The sequence below is a fragment of the Acanthaster planci genome, linkage group LG21 (genome assembly GCF_054643075.1).
Source record: "Acanthaster planci isolate LZ-2023a linkage group LG21, COTS_SCS, whole genome shotgun sequence".
NCBI classification, from domain to species: domain Eukaryota; kingdom Metazoa; phylum Echinodermata; class Asteroidea; order Valvatida; family Acanthasteridae; genus Acanthaster; species Acanthaster planci.
In genome coordinates, this window is record NC_141797.1 from 1241944 (window position 1) to 1255593 (window position 13650).

The window sequence follows — 13650 nt, forward strand, 5'->3', positions numbered from 1 at the left end:
GGATGAGAATACCTCCAAACGTGACAGATGTGGCACGGAAAAAAAGAAAAAAGACACTTTTGTCGCACTGCCTAACTACCCCCATGGACTAAAGTCTGAAGGGCATTCATTGCGAACATGGAGAATCTCAGTTAATTAATAATATATCATTATTTGAATACGTGCTGCGCCAATGCGCCCCACCGCTGAATGATTGCATATGCATTGCGCTGTTTGCATATGAAATGAGTGGCAGGTCCCATGTTGAAAGTCCTTAGATAGGTCGAAACTCAGGCTATTGACTGTGATGCTTATCCTATCCTTGAGTCTTGTAAGGTGAGCCATTATTTGGCTTAAGTTTACGAACCGTGCACGATTATCTAACGACTTGTCATCAAGGTTACCATCCTACACTACGCCCTCCATTTATATATGTAATTTTTTTTACTTTGCGGAATGATACTTGTTGAAGAAAAACAACGTTTTTGCTCCTGGAAGCCTATTCTTCACAGTGCACTTTACAGTGTATGTTTCACTGAGGCAGTGTTTGCGTGTCTGAAAAGGCAGTAATGTGCTTTACCATACCTCAATGATGGAACCCTAATTTGTTTGGGGCGTAAACAGTGGTCCCCGTCACTGGGAGCAAGGTCGCGTCCCTGCCACCCACAGTGCCTCAACATTGCACGTACCTGTGCACTGGGTTACACACCAACGCTGCTGTCGTCAGTTTGTTAGTTGAAGTCAACTTTTCTCAACCGATTAGGCCTACACCGCTCCTTCCGAGAAAGATTTCTCAGAAGTCGGAGACCTTTACTCTTCCGCTTGTGGTAAACTAGAAAGGAAACCAAGCACCATGAAGGTTCTGCTGCTTTCGATGTTGACGCTCTCCTTCTGTGTGGGTATGTTGTCCTCATAATCTTCTCCAGCACTTCATTTTTTTCAAGTGTAGGCTAGGTCTATTTAAAATGAAGAGAGAAAACCCGGTATTCGGCACAGATATATATTGTGCGCGTATAAATACCTGGGCTAGTAATGACAGCCCTTCCTATTGCTCGGAAGCCCATCACGTGGCCCGTCTTAAACTGTCGATAAAGCACTGATTTATCTCAATGATGAATATTTTTGATGTCGTATAAAGTTAAAGTTCCTATGGAATTCCATTTGCCCTTAATGTTTTGACTGACTGTTCACAATATACGGTTCACAACAGTGCACTTCCAAGAGTTTACAACGTGTTGACCAATCACTTGGCGCAAAATCTATCGACCCCTTCCTAACGCGCATTGGGTCGACAGATCTCGCCCACTGTGATTCACAGTGATTGGTCAACGCGTTGCAAACTATTAGAGGCGCACTATTGTGAATTGCCCGTATTTTGTGATGTCCGTAGTTGGAGAGACCCAGGCCATGTCCGAATTAACGGGCTTCCAGAGCTACGGCTTGGTCTATTGTCTGCGCGTTTCCACGTATCTCCAATGGAGTGTAGGCCAAGGCCTCAGAGCTCTAGACAACAGATTCCAATGCAGCTCCATATTCACATTAGACTAGCTCAATGCACCACTTCATGTGGTTTGCGCCACGCGCGCGTCAATCTCCAAAAACAGAAATGAATACGAGCAGTACACCATAATATGGCTTGAAGGGCGTTTGAAAAAAAAGACGTAAACTTGTCCAACAAAATCATTCATAAAATCTCTAATAACTTGTTTGGACGTTCTGACTGTAAAGGGTATTATAGGCGCTTGACAGTACAGTGTCAGCTGGACCTGCCCAGAGGTATACACACCTCACCTTTCAAGTTGGCTCGGGCCATCTTAGTCAACGTTCATCTCCTGATCTGGACGCAATTTCACGGTGCTGCTTAGCACTCGATTTCACGCTTCAAAAGGCCGCGTGTGGAGACCATGAGCAGTGTAAGCAGAGCCCACAGCATGCTAATCTGGAAAGAAGGAAATGCTTAAAATTAATGACGTAACAAAATAATCCCCTTTGTGTTCAAGCATGCCAAGCACCGCCATGAAAAAGTGCTTAATGTCAGCAATTTCTTTGCTAAACTTAGCACGACCTTTCTGCTAACTGTTAAGCAGCTCCGTGAAATCGGGACTTGCTTATGGTCTTAAATGAACGTTGAAAACCGGCCATTACTTATTTATTCCCTAAAATACTCGACACTGTCTACTGATTTCTTTGGTTTCCCTTGATGGGAAAGGTTTTAGCAATCATATAAGAAAATGTGAACGTGAAACTTGGATAAAAGTGCTTGGAGCAATTTTCCTGTGTTGTGTGGGTTTCGAAATATGATGATGATGAAACATTTATTTCAATGGTGTCATTCTTTACAGAGTAACAAAACCTGTTACATTACTTAAGTACTGAACAAACCTGATCATTAAATTGAGTAACATTACATAAAATAGGATTATACATTTGATAAATTAGATGACAACATTTAGGTTTAAGGATAAGTAAGAACAGTTTTGCACCCCCAACCTACAGACAGACAAAAATAACCAAACAATTTGACAAAAGATAAAGAGGCTCACTTGGAGAAATGCTTCTTTGGTACGTATGTTTATGAGACGCGCTAAATGTAGTCCGCCACTGTCGCATAAAACACTCGGTCTTGTGTTTGGTGCTTCCAGTTAGCACACTACGGGTAAAGCTACTTTGCCTCGCAAACCCAGTACTTGCTTGGGCGGTATCAGCGTGGGCGGAAGTGCCCCTTTAAGATCGTCTTTGCAGATCTTAAATTTGGTGTCAGGTCGGTCGTTGGTTTGGTTTTGTGCTCTGCGCCAATAAACGCTTACACCCACGAGTCCATATCCGTACTTTTAGCCTTATGGGGGACTTTGCGGATAATCGACCACAATTATTCACAACCTATGTTACTTGTAATATAGCCGCTGCGATGGAATTCGATTTACGGACATAACACAACTATTTACAATATTGATAAATCATGAAGCCTATGCTGGCCTGTGCTGTTGATGATTGGTTTTGAAACTATCAACCCCTGGGGGAAAAAAACGAACACGTTGTGCAAGATAATGTGTGGTACCAAGGTAAAAAAAAAACAAACCTTGACCGGTGACTCCGTGCTGGTTTGTGTAGGGAACGGCAGCGTGATAGCATAAACAGCTGGGAATAAAAAAACTTGATCTTGGTGAGAATGCGTTTCACCAGCCTTGTGCTACAGGGTCTCAGATGTTGCACCTTTTATTGGGTGGGGGGTAAAATAGCTCCTTGGTGTTTGAATGGAACCAAGTTTTGTTTGCTATGTTTAGAAAATATTTTGCAGTTTTGGGTGTTTATTCTGATACCAATTACCGTATTCCTGAGCAAGTAAAACCGCACGTAATTCCGATACCCCAAAGAGATGTAAAAAGTAAAAGACTGCGGAATCCTTTGGTTTGTATTAACGGGCATTATGGGAATCATGGCACACGCCATTAAACACGTTTGATTTGTTTACAAGTTTGCGCTTTTAATCATCAGCCAACCAGTGATAATTAATTTGGCTCTGGCTAAGACAGTGAAAAGTCACAAATAGGCCTCACTTTAGAGGATACATATATTTAGTAATGAACAAAAACTAGGAGTTCTATACAAAATGACTAAAATTATACAGTGGAAAAAAGAAGCCGATCAGTGCTCTGAAGTTGGGAATGACTTGACTTGGCTTGTCTTGACTTGGGAAGTAGCTGCAGAGTTTGCAGTAGAAGGACTTGCTGCAAAAGGGCTTGAATGGATGACGATGAAGATGTGCTGAGCGAAGTGCAGATGATGTTAGGATTTGAATGGACGGTCTCTCCTTCCCCTTGACAAAGTGAGGCGTCGGAAAAATAGGTCATGTGGCTCTGGTCCGAGCCACCCACTGCACAGCAACATATGAATGCGCGGCTCAATACTCTCTCTTGCTTTGTCGTTGCCTAGGGCAGGGCAGGGACGTATGGCAGGTTCGAGTGAAGGAAAAAAATCACAAAGAGACCCTTGAACAGAATTTCTGTTCAGTCCGGCGTCCAAATGAAGTGGAAGGTCACTAGCCACTGAATTTATCCGCTCCTCCTCAAGGACTCTTTTGGTTGGTTGCTAATTCTGCTATTAACCTGCCCACACGCCTTGCCAAGCATCCCAAACATTTCTTAGAAATGTATGACCAAATTCGAAGGGGGTTATGATTTTAAAAAATGGGGGGGGGCGGGGTTGCACAAAACTCATCCTATTATATATATTTTCAAAAAGTGAAGTGTATCTTTTTTGAAGTCCGCTTTTGAGAGATATATTTTTTGCCTCCATTTAACGAGATGTATTTTTCCAAAGTTTGTTTGCTTGCGACATAAGTTCTCCAGTTCCTTCAAATGAGATCTATAGTCACAAACCTTGTTTCCTTTTTTTACAAGATGTTTATTCTTTGAAAACATTTGTTTTGCAAAAGATATATTTGCCAAGTTAACTTTCAGGGCCTATACCTTGTCAAGTTTTTTTATACTTCTGACAAACACCAACTTCAACAGAATATAACTCAGAAAAACGAACTTTACAAATCTCCTTAAAACGGACTTAAATACATATTCATCGCAAAAACCATTTTCTTCCCTTAAAATAGAAACAATATTTCTATTTATAAATCTTACAGGAACGAACTGGAGAATATTTATCTGGAACAAACGAACTTGGTAAAAACAAATCTCGCAAAACGAACTTCAATTGGAACATTATACTATACACAAAACGAATATACACTGAGAATCTAATTCTTGAAGGCACTCCAGAGCCTTCGTACTCAATGAAAGACTGTTGAGTACCTTTTCCTCCGATGCTCCGAAGGCGATGTTGTGATTTATGACCGTTGCCCGCGTCAGATTTACTGATGTGGGCCATGGATTTTGACATTGGCGCTTGACGCACTTCGTAGGGTTCGTGACCTTTGACTCTTAGGTATTGCAAGACTTGCCCTAGTCGACACTCACCATTTCAAAATCGCGGTACCCCGTAAAGAAACACAGAAGACGTTTCTCTCCACATGCAAACATTCTTTTCATTTGTCACGTCTGTAATCGACATGAGAACATTTCACTTTTGAAAAGTCATCGAGCACACATTTTGATACTGTCTGAATTGTTAAAGTTGATAACTATGCAGGTTTTACGGCGAAAATCCTTTCCATGCAGTGAAAACGTAGTGAACTTTCTGTCGGTTCCATTGATGAAATTTTACTCGAATTTGTCTTGTCCCTAGGTCGATCCACTTAAAGAAGGTGGATTTTCACTTTAATTAACGGAGTGAATTTCTTCTCTTTCCGATATATACAAAGTATTTTATGTATAACATTATTACCTCTGAAAGCCTTGCCTCTGCACTTGAAGAAGCTGGAATAAAAGGAGCGTTCATCAGTATAAGTCGATGGGACGTACCGCTGCTTTTTAGCACTTGACATGAATAGGAGCAAGTGGCTAAAATAAAATATATCATATATCTCTGAAACGCACTTAAAAACAGTAAATACATAAATTAACAAACAAACAAAACCCAAAAACAAAAACAAACAAACACCCCAACACCCCAACAAACAAACAACAACAACAACAACAACAAAACACACACACAACACAGCCGATGGACATATTTCTTGGCTATAATTTGAGGCTGTCGATCGCGACATATAACATGAGATTATGATGGACTCACACTCTAAAATCAGCTGAGTCAGACTGACCCGGAATCTGGGTTCCGTGGGACCTGACCCCTTTCTGGGTCAAATTATGGCCCTTTTTTAAAGACCTGCCGCCGCGAGATGGCGTTATCGTGCTCAACTCCTGTCAGCCCCGGACAGTCAGTGCAAGTGCTTCAGCGATTTGTGGAACCACCACAGGATGGTAAAAGCGAGTAACAAAACACCCTTACAGTCGTCTGTTATGAGACTCCACTACAGACAAGGAACAAAATTTTATCCTGGGAATATGAATGTGGTGCAAGTACCCCCCCAAAAATGGCTAAAAATGTTTCTGAATCATTCGTCCGTGATCTGTCATCAGGCTCCGTTGTTTCAAGATGAGTACATCAACATAATTATATTTTGATCATTTTTAAAAATGTCGGGTTGGTAAGGTAATTCTTTCTTCTACCTCTGTGGTCCTGGGTTTGATTCCCGCCTGATTCCGTGGGTCTTACCCAGAATATTCCTTGGGGTTTTCCTCCCAACTCTAAAACTGTAACTGCTTCTTACTGTCTCCTCTTTACTGATGTTGGTGAATGTGGGTCATTTGGCGGCTACCCGAGGGGCCCTTGTATGCCATCGGCTCCACCAGTTTTAAATGTATTCATTATTCCACGCTTAATGTCTTCATTGTACAGCGCATTTGAACATATCTATATGAAATTTGCACTTTTATAAAGGAATAGATTATTATTATTAAACGGAAAGGAAAATCAGGAAGAAGTGGTATGAGGGCACACGACGAGTGCAGCCATCTACAGGAGGGCATTATCTCAAGGATAATTTCAAGCAGAGAATGTCCCTTTCCATTTATAAGCTTCAAATTCCCTGTCTGGCTATTTAATTTGATGCTGTATTTCCTCCTAAGCCGCGGCTAGGTCTAATGTCAGCGTTTCTCCGCATATTGACAATGGAAAGAAGACCTAGACCTAGCTTATCTAGCCACTGGCTTGGGACGCAGCCGTGGTTGTGCCAAAAGCAAGGTCATTTGAGAATAATCGAGCGTGTGAGTCTGCGCATGTGGCCGCGCTGATAGGGCAGACCTTGCGCGTGAGTATTGCTGACCTCAAAAATAGCTCTTACACCTCCATTCAAGAACATCCACAATTTTGAGTGTTGATTTTTCCTCAGCTGGAGCATGCGCACTTCGCTGCTACGAGTGTATTGGCTCTGTTTCAACCTCCATCAACGACTGGTGTAATGACCCGTTTGACTCGACCGACCCTGCTGCACAAGCATCCATTCAAACCTGCAGTGGAGAATGCGTGGTAAGTAAACTGTCGGTCGTCATTGACAGTAATTACATGTAACAAACGAGAGAAACACGAATTAGCAAAGGGTTCTTTTTCCGACACCCAACGAACAGTACTGTTCTGCGCCACCTTGCACGTTTTGAGCAAAGGCTAAAAAAGCGAGAAATATTTTGAAATGAAAACTAAACACAACCAAGCGATCCAAGTCATGAAATCGTTGATTCAGGTCGCTTTTTGTGGACATTTCTGACTTAACAAATCGCATAAAGAGCAAATCTTATTCTCAGTTTTATTTTATTATTAAAAACGTAATTTGATTTGTTTGGTTTTTATGCTCTTGAACATTTTTATCAACGAGCTATGCAGTGCTAATTCATCTCAAGCAGAAAAAAATAATTACACTAATGTTGTGTTGGAAAACTGAGTTGTAATTTTTTAATTATTGTGTTGACACAAATTCTTTTTGTGATAAATAATTATGTACCTTTAAATAAGTCAACGAGGAACTCTTTCTCAGAAATTTTTCTCACGAGTTCAGTTTGGCTCACTGTGTAAACTGATAAACCTGAAAGCGAGCATTGTCTTCCAATTTGTCCTTCGATGAATAAAATCAGTGAAACAGCGCCTCAATTGTCTATAAAAGCAGGTGAGATATAAAAGGCTTGAAAGGGGCACCATTTAAATATAATTAGAGGGACGCCGAGTAATAGACCTTTTCACTAATAGATTCATAATTATGCACGCATGCGCAAAAATTGCCTTGGCGGGAAGAAGTGAAAACGCATGGAATGCGATTTTGATCATTTAGCTCTTAGGTTTTCTGTCGCGTTCATTTGTGTTTCTTCAGAAAATTCCATGAAATCCTTTTTTGGTATTAAGGGATTTTTAGTGCTCTGTAAAAAGACTTTACGATCGGGATTTTTCTTGTGCGCACGAGATTTCCGTATCTAAGTCGGTCTCTTTTCGTGCTTTTCATACCAGAAATGATTTAACGGAATTTGTTGAAGAAATAAAAGGAACAAAGACACACACACAAAAAGAAATCGATCAAAATCGCACATCTATATGTCTTCAATGGCCCGCTTACACTTTTTGCCAACAAGGCCATTTGTGTGCATGCTTGCATCATTATCTATTAGTGAAAAGGTTTATTTTTAGCAGAAAGGATTTGAATGCGAAAGTAACAAACAAAGTCTGTCTGAGACGAATAGGGGCAGTTCACAATAGTGCGCCTCGTGCAACATGTTGGCCAACTCCCGAAATCTGTCGACGCTTTCCAGACTTGCATTGCTTGGCAGATTTCACGCACTGTGGTTTTTCAACGCTGTGCAAACTCTTGGAGGCGTGCTATTTTGAAACGCTTGTATACATCGTTTGCAGCCTAACTTAAAGTTCTCATACACAGCTAAAAATTTGCCACGCTGCAGAGTCCTAAAGCTCTAACTGTGAAAACCAAGAGTGACAGAAAACGCTTTTTATCCTGATATCAACAAAGCTGGTTCTATAAAGAGAAGTGACAGCTTCAGACTTTGAACCAAAATGCCTGATCGTTATAATACGCAGTTTAACATCATGCATACAGCCATTATGTGGCTAATTGTTCATGCGCAGTGACGCATAATCCACCATTTTGGTTCCAATAATTGAGACACTCTCGTAGCAATTCTTTCTGATAAACAGCTCTGGATATCAGACATTGCATTTGTGTTTTCTACTTTTTTTGCAACTCTCGTCTTCAGGTGTTTTACTCTAAGATCGGTGATCTCGAAGGCTTTGTTCGGGAGTGTTCCAACGTTACCGTACCCGACTGCCTGAACGCTTGCCACTCTGCCCTGGGAATCACATCTTGCCAGTACTGCTGCTCTGAAGACCTCTGCAACAGCACCTCCATAATAATGTTTGACCTGCTGGCTGCCATCGCCAAAGCGCTGTCTGCCTGGTACCGAAGTGTATAAGGGCAAACAACAAATTTCGTTGCGGGCGGGCGAGGACCTATCGAGAATTAGGTGCCTTGGGAGTGGTGGTACCGGCTGAAGGTCTTTGTCCAGTATGCCTGAGGGCGCTGTTTATGATGTACACATTGCGTGTTTGCTCGTGTTCGCGTTACATGCTGCACATAGCATAAATGAATTTCACTTACAACGTGTAGCCATTTAGCCTGTTGGATGTATGACTGTTTCATCTCTCTCTTTGGGTGATACATTTATGAGTGAAAAATGGCATTTTTAAACATTAAGCGTTTCCAAGCTTACCTCAAATATAAGAGTGCTGGTGTTGATGTGCTTTTTTTCGTGGAGACACTTTTTAGTTAGCTTTGTTATGAATACATCATTCCCATTCTAGATAGTCACAAGGAAACAACGCTGATTATCTTCTTTTATTGCTGTTTCTTTCCTTGGTGCATTTTTCCTTTTTTCTTCCTTTTTCAGACTTTTCTCTATAGGGTTTGTACAGACATCGCAGACATTTAGGCTGCGTCCGCATCTGTTGTCTAGGGCTAGGTTTAGGTCTTCACTCCCTTGAAAGTACGTGGAGACGCACAGACAATAGACCTAGCCGTAGCTCTGGAAGCCCGTTTCGGACACGGCCCTAGACAATCATGTTAGGATGGTCCTTAAAGACATTTGTCATGATGACGTCTTCACGTGATTTATTTTTGAATTCGAATATTTCGTATTTGGCCATAGGGTTTGTACACATTTTTCTGCAACACCCTATATTATCCAGCTTAATGAGTGAGTGGTCCTCAACTTCGACCAAGAATTACTACCAGAACGAAGTAGAAATCGGACTAAATTGGCCCTTTTGTTCGATTAGAAATATACCCTAGAGTCAAAATATCAAATAATATTTCGTAAGAAAATTTCAGTTTAAGCGCAAATCACGTGACACGAACTTAAACAAGCCGTTTTTCTGCACACGTGTTTTTATCACATTGGTTTTGTACTTGTTTTCAAGCCACAGTTTTGGTACCTTCGCGATAGTTTAATCGTTATCGAATTGATGGCCAACAAAGATCCTGATACAACATTTAATGTAAATCGATGACATCATGATGACGTCATTATCAGATTTATTATTGATTTTTCAATATTGATTTCAGCCCATTGACTTTGTACACGGTTTCAAGTTACAATCCTGGTTACTTGGTGATCAGTGAATGGAAACACCACAATGGCTAGTTTTGTCGCTCACTGTGTTGTGTTATACCATAGAGCTACAAACCCAGCTCTACGGTTATACGTATCCATCCATACTAGCATGCAGAGACAAGTGCCTTTGGCGGAGGTCGAATATTTTATTTCTTTAGAAATCTGCGAGTATATCCTGGCTCATTATTCTGTCATTGGGGGTTTTTCTTTATCCTATGCATGATAATGCTACATTGGCTGTGTGCGCAAAGCGAAAGTATTGGAAACAGGAAAATAAGTACGCAGTGCTAGGGTCTCCAGAAACGCCCACATGGCAAATTTTGTAGCTCGATGTGTCCTGTACACACACAATCGACCTTAAACAGAAGGACCAAAATCGCAGATCCAAACAGGATATTTTCTCTACAATCCAGGCGCTTCCTTTAAGGCCTGTGTCACCTAAAGTACACGTCCCCGTGGGTTGAAATTTTGCTGATTTTTAACTAAAAAGGATAGACGAAAATTGACCTCATTTATTGATGACGTCATCAATTGACGAGTCAAGTGACATTAAAAGTGCACTTCTCATAGCTCAATATCCTTTAGAATGCCTTTGAAATGATTTCTTTAAAACATTATCAGTAAACAGCTGTCATCACATTAAGGGCACATTTATTTAAAGTTTTATTTTAATACCTATTGCATTGTCTGGAATAAAACATTATAATTACTTATTTGTTTCTGACATTTTCCTAGTTTAATTTCTTGCAGTTCTTTTTTCAAAAACACCGAAACAGCCTGCAGTTGTCTTAATTAACAACCGTCAAGCCTCTCGTTATGTATTGAAGGTGCTGCGGTTTATAACAAGTAGGGAATCTCTAAACTTTAAAACAACATCTAGTACTCAAATTGCGGCAACATCGAGGATGATCTGTAAATAGCACCAAAGATTTTTGACAGGTAAATATGAATACTAGCATGAGCCTTACAAATCTATTTCAACAAGGGTGGCAAACACAACAGGGCAACCGGCTAAAGACAAATTCACAAGAACAGTATTAGACATTTCAGGGCACAGGGTCGTCAAAGCAACATCCACGTTGAAAGATCCATCCTTGAAACAACATTCACGAGTTAATTATAACCGAATGTACTTTGTTTCTTTTCCATTCTGTGTTTAATAAGTTCGACAGCTGAAATGAAACATCCCAAATGACTTCCAATGCCTTTGTTTTTCACTTCAAAACCTTGATAGGAATGCCTGTACATGCTTTTGGAAATAACCGTGGCGTCTTGGCTCCTACGGAGACCGCTACGTAACGTCTGCTGCAGTTTATTTTCTCCACGGGCAAGTTGCGGAGTATAGCCGGGACCCAGTTTAATAGATCTCGGTTGCAAGACAAACCTACAGGAAGTAGTCAGGAACCCTTCCGTTCGGGACCTTGGCAGTGTTTAAAACACTAGATTCACCTGTTCCGGGAGTGAGACCTGAAATGGCCATTTTGTTAACAATGAATTCTCCTTGAGCTCACATGAAACCTTTCGAAGTACGTGAGTCTAGGTGCCGTTATTATCGTCCGGCCCCTCCCCCACCGTGTTCAGACTTTTCGCACCTACCAATCAACCCCCATGGTAATACAAATTTTAGGATCCATGGAATAAATATTTCTTAGAATCACTTTTGTTTATTTCTGAACTCTTCTTCAGTGTATGAAGACTGTTTGACCTATTCTGCGAATTACATGAACTGAAAGTGCACTTTTTAAACATTCAAATTTGACCAAGCATTTCTGGACAAGTGAGGGCGTTTTTTCTTTGATGTAAATCCAGGAGGACATGGTTCAATATACATGTTTTCATGTTCCAATGGTGAACTCCACATGGGTTAAAACTGAAATGAAAGAGAACTAGGCAAGACCTGACACTTGCAAAGAGATTGTTGATGCACCTAAGACAAATTTAGCCTCTACTATTGGCCCAGAGCTCTCCACGTGACCCGTTTAGAGCCGCGGTGGACTCCTTCCTGGATATTTCTTTCAAATATCGTCGCAAGATATTTTGTACACGGGCTTTGCTCAAGGTCATTGGAACACCGCTTTTGCGAAACCAGACGCATTACTATGAACGGTGTTTCAGAGACAGGTTAGCCCCAGGCATGATTTCTCTTTGGTGTGCTCAAAACACGCTGGCAGGCACACCTGTGGCCTTCCACCTCAAATGACGGTGACAGCAAAATCGTTTGTGGGATGTCAGGAAAACATTCTATTTCAACTGAGTTGGTGGGAGGGGATCTGGTCGTGAGAGCCCCGACTCTTTTAGGTTGAAACGGTTGACAAAGTGTGACCAGTCGGCTGAATCTGAACACTTTCCAGAGCCACACGACATTTCGATGTCTTTAAAGTTTAGTTACTTTCCACTTCAGGTCAAAGGTTTATGTTTTGTTTACGTTCACCGTCAACGGCAGGTAGGTAACAAGACCTTATGATTTATGATATCTCTGTAACTCTGCTCTGAAGAAGCTTGAGAGCTATATTTGTCTCGGTAACGTGGCTACCAGAAAGGTTCGTACACCTTGGAGGTCGTCCTTTCTGACCTTAAACTTGGTGCTAAGTCGGCATTTGGTTTCGTGTTGGTCTTGGTTCGTAATACCGCTACCTTCCACGTAGTATACACGCAATTTTTTCACCCCTTGCGCGGGGATTTTGGTTAATTGCCTCGTTCCCGACTTGCCCATGATCATCCGCAAGAAAATGAAACTCGACCAGCGATGTTTGTTGTACCAGAGCTATGGCAGTGAAACTCGACTGATCGCAAGGATATAACAAGACTATACCCATATCGCCTCGACAACGTTTGTCAAGTCCATGGTGGTTTGTGCTTTCAAACCATGTGCTCTGAGTTCATTGACCTCAAAAAAGCACCGTGGCTGACATAGCGTGGTGCAGGTGTCATGATATGAGTCCACGGTTCCTTGTTGGTTGTCCTGAGAAAAGACTCGTGGTAACATTAAAAGATCGCAATCTTGCAGGGGATTTGTTCTCTAAGCGCTGTCACAATGCATTTCTTTCACTACAAATTTTGAAACTGCTTCTTTGTTTTCCTTTAAATCTTAATAATATGCAAACGTTTGCTTCGCAATTTGTAATGCCCTTTTCATTTTATGTGAATGCCAATTTCTGCATTCGTGGGCAGCACTGGTGTCATTTCCGGTGCGTGAATAAACTCATAGATACAGGGATTATGAATGAAGTTGGTTCTTTAAAGATACCGAATACGTCCTTTCTAAACGCGCACTGGTTGGACAGATTTCGCGCAGTGTAGACATGCAATTGGAAAGTGCGTTGTAAACTCTTGGAGGTGCACTATTGTGATACACCCATGTTGCCTGTGAAAACCAGATGTACTGAGGCAAATGGCCACATGCACCAATCCGATTTATTCTGCGTCAATCCTTGTCAGTAATAAACATGGAGGTGAGCGTTGCAGTGTTAAAGGTTCAAAAGGTTCTACCCTCAAAGATACCGGTTATTTGCGACCGACTTACAGTCTCGGAGGTAGCGGTGGATTTTCC

The 13650-nt window shown here is 41.4% G+C and overlaps 1 protein-coding gene across 1 annotated transcript; it reads left to right on the forward strand.

Moving 5' to 3' along the window:
* The first annotated feature begins 503 nt into the window (after nucleotides 1-503).
* Nucleotides 504-10824, forward strand: LOC110982331 (uncharacterized). The gene is made up of 3 exons (XM_022240665.2): nucleotides 504-878; nucleotides 6827-6963; nucleotides 8688-10824. The coding sequence occupies exons 1-3, from the start codon at nucleotides 833-835 to the stop codon at nucleotides 8901-8903; spliced, it is 399 nt and encodes a 132-aa protein (XP_022096357.1). The 5' UTR covers nucleotides 504-832; the 3' UTR covers nucleotides 8904-10824.
* The last annotated feature ends 2826 nt before the right edge of the window (nucleotides 10825-13650 follow it).

Excerpts from the sequence above, each read along its gene's own strand:
- LOC110982331 (XM_022240665.2), top strand. The coding sequence starts at position 833 with ATGAAGGTTCTGCTGCTTTCGATGTTGACGCTCTCCTTCTGTGTGG. Across the intron at positions 879-6,826 it reads GACGCTCTCCTTCTGTGTGG|CTGGAGCATGCGCACTTCGC; the intron begins GTATGTTGTCCT and ends ATTTTTCCTCAG. Across the intron at positions 6,964-8,687 it reads CCTGCAGTGGAGAATGCGTG|GTGTTTTACTCTAAGATCGG; the intron begins GTAAGTAAACTG and ends TCTCGTCTTCAG.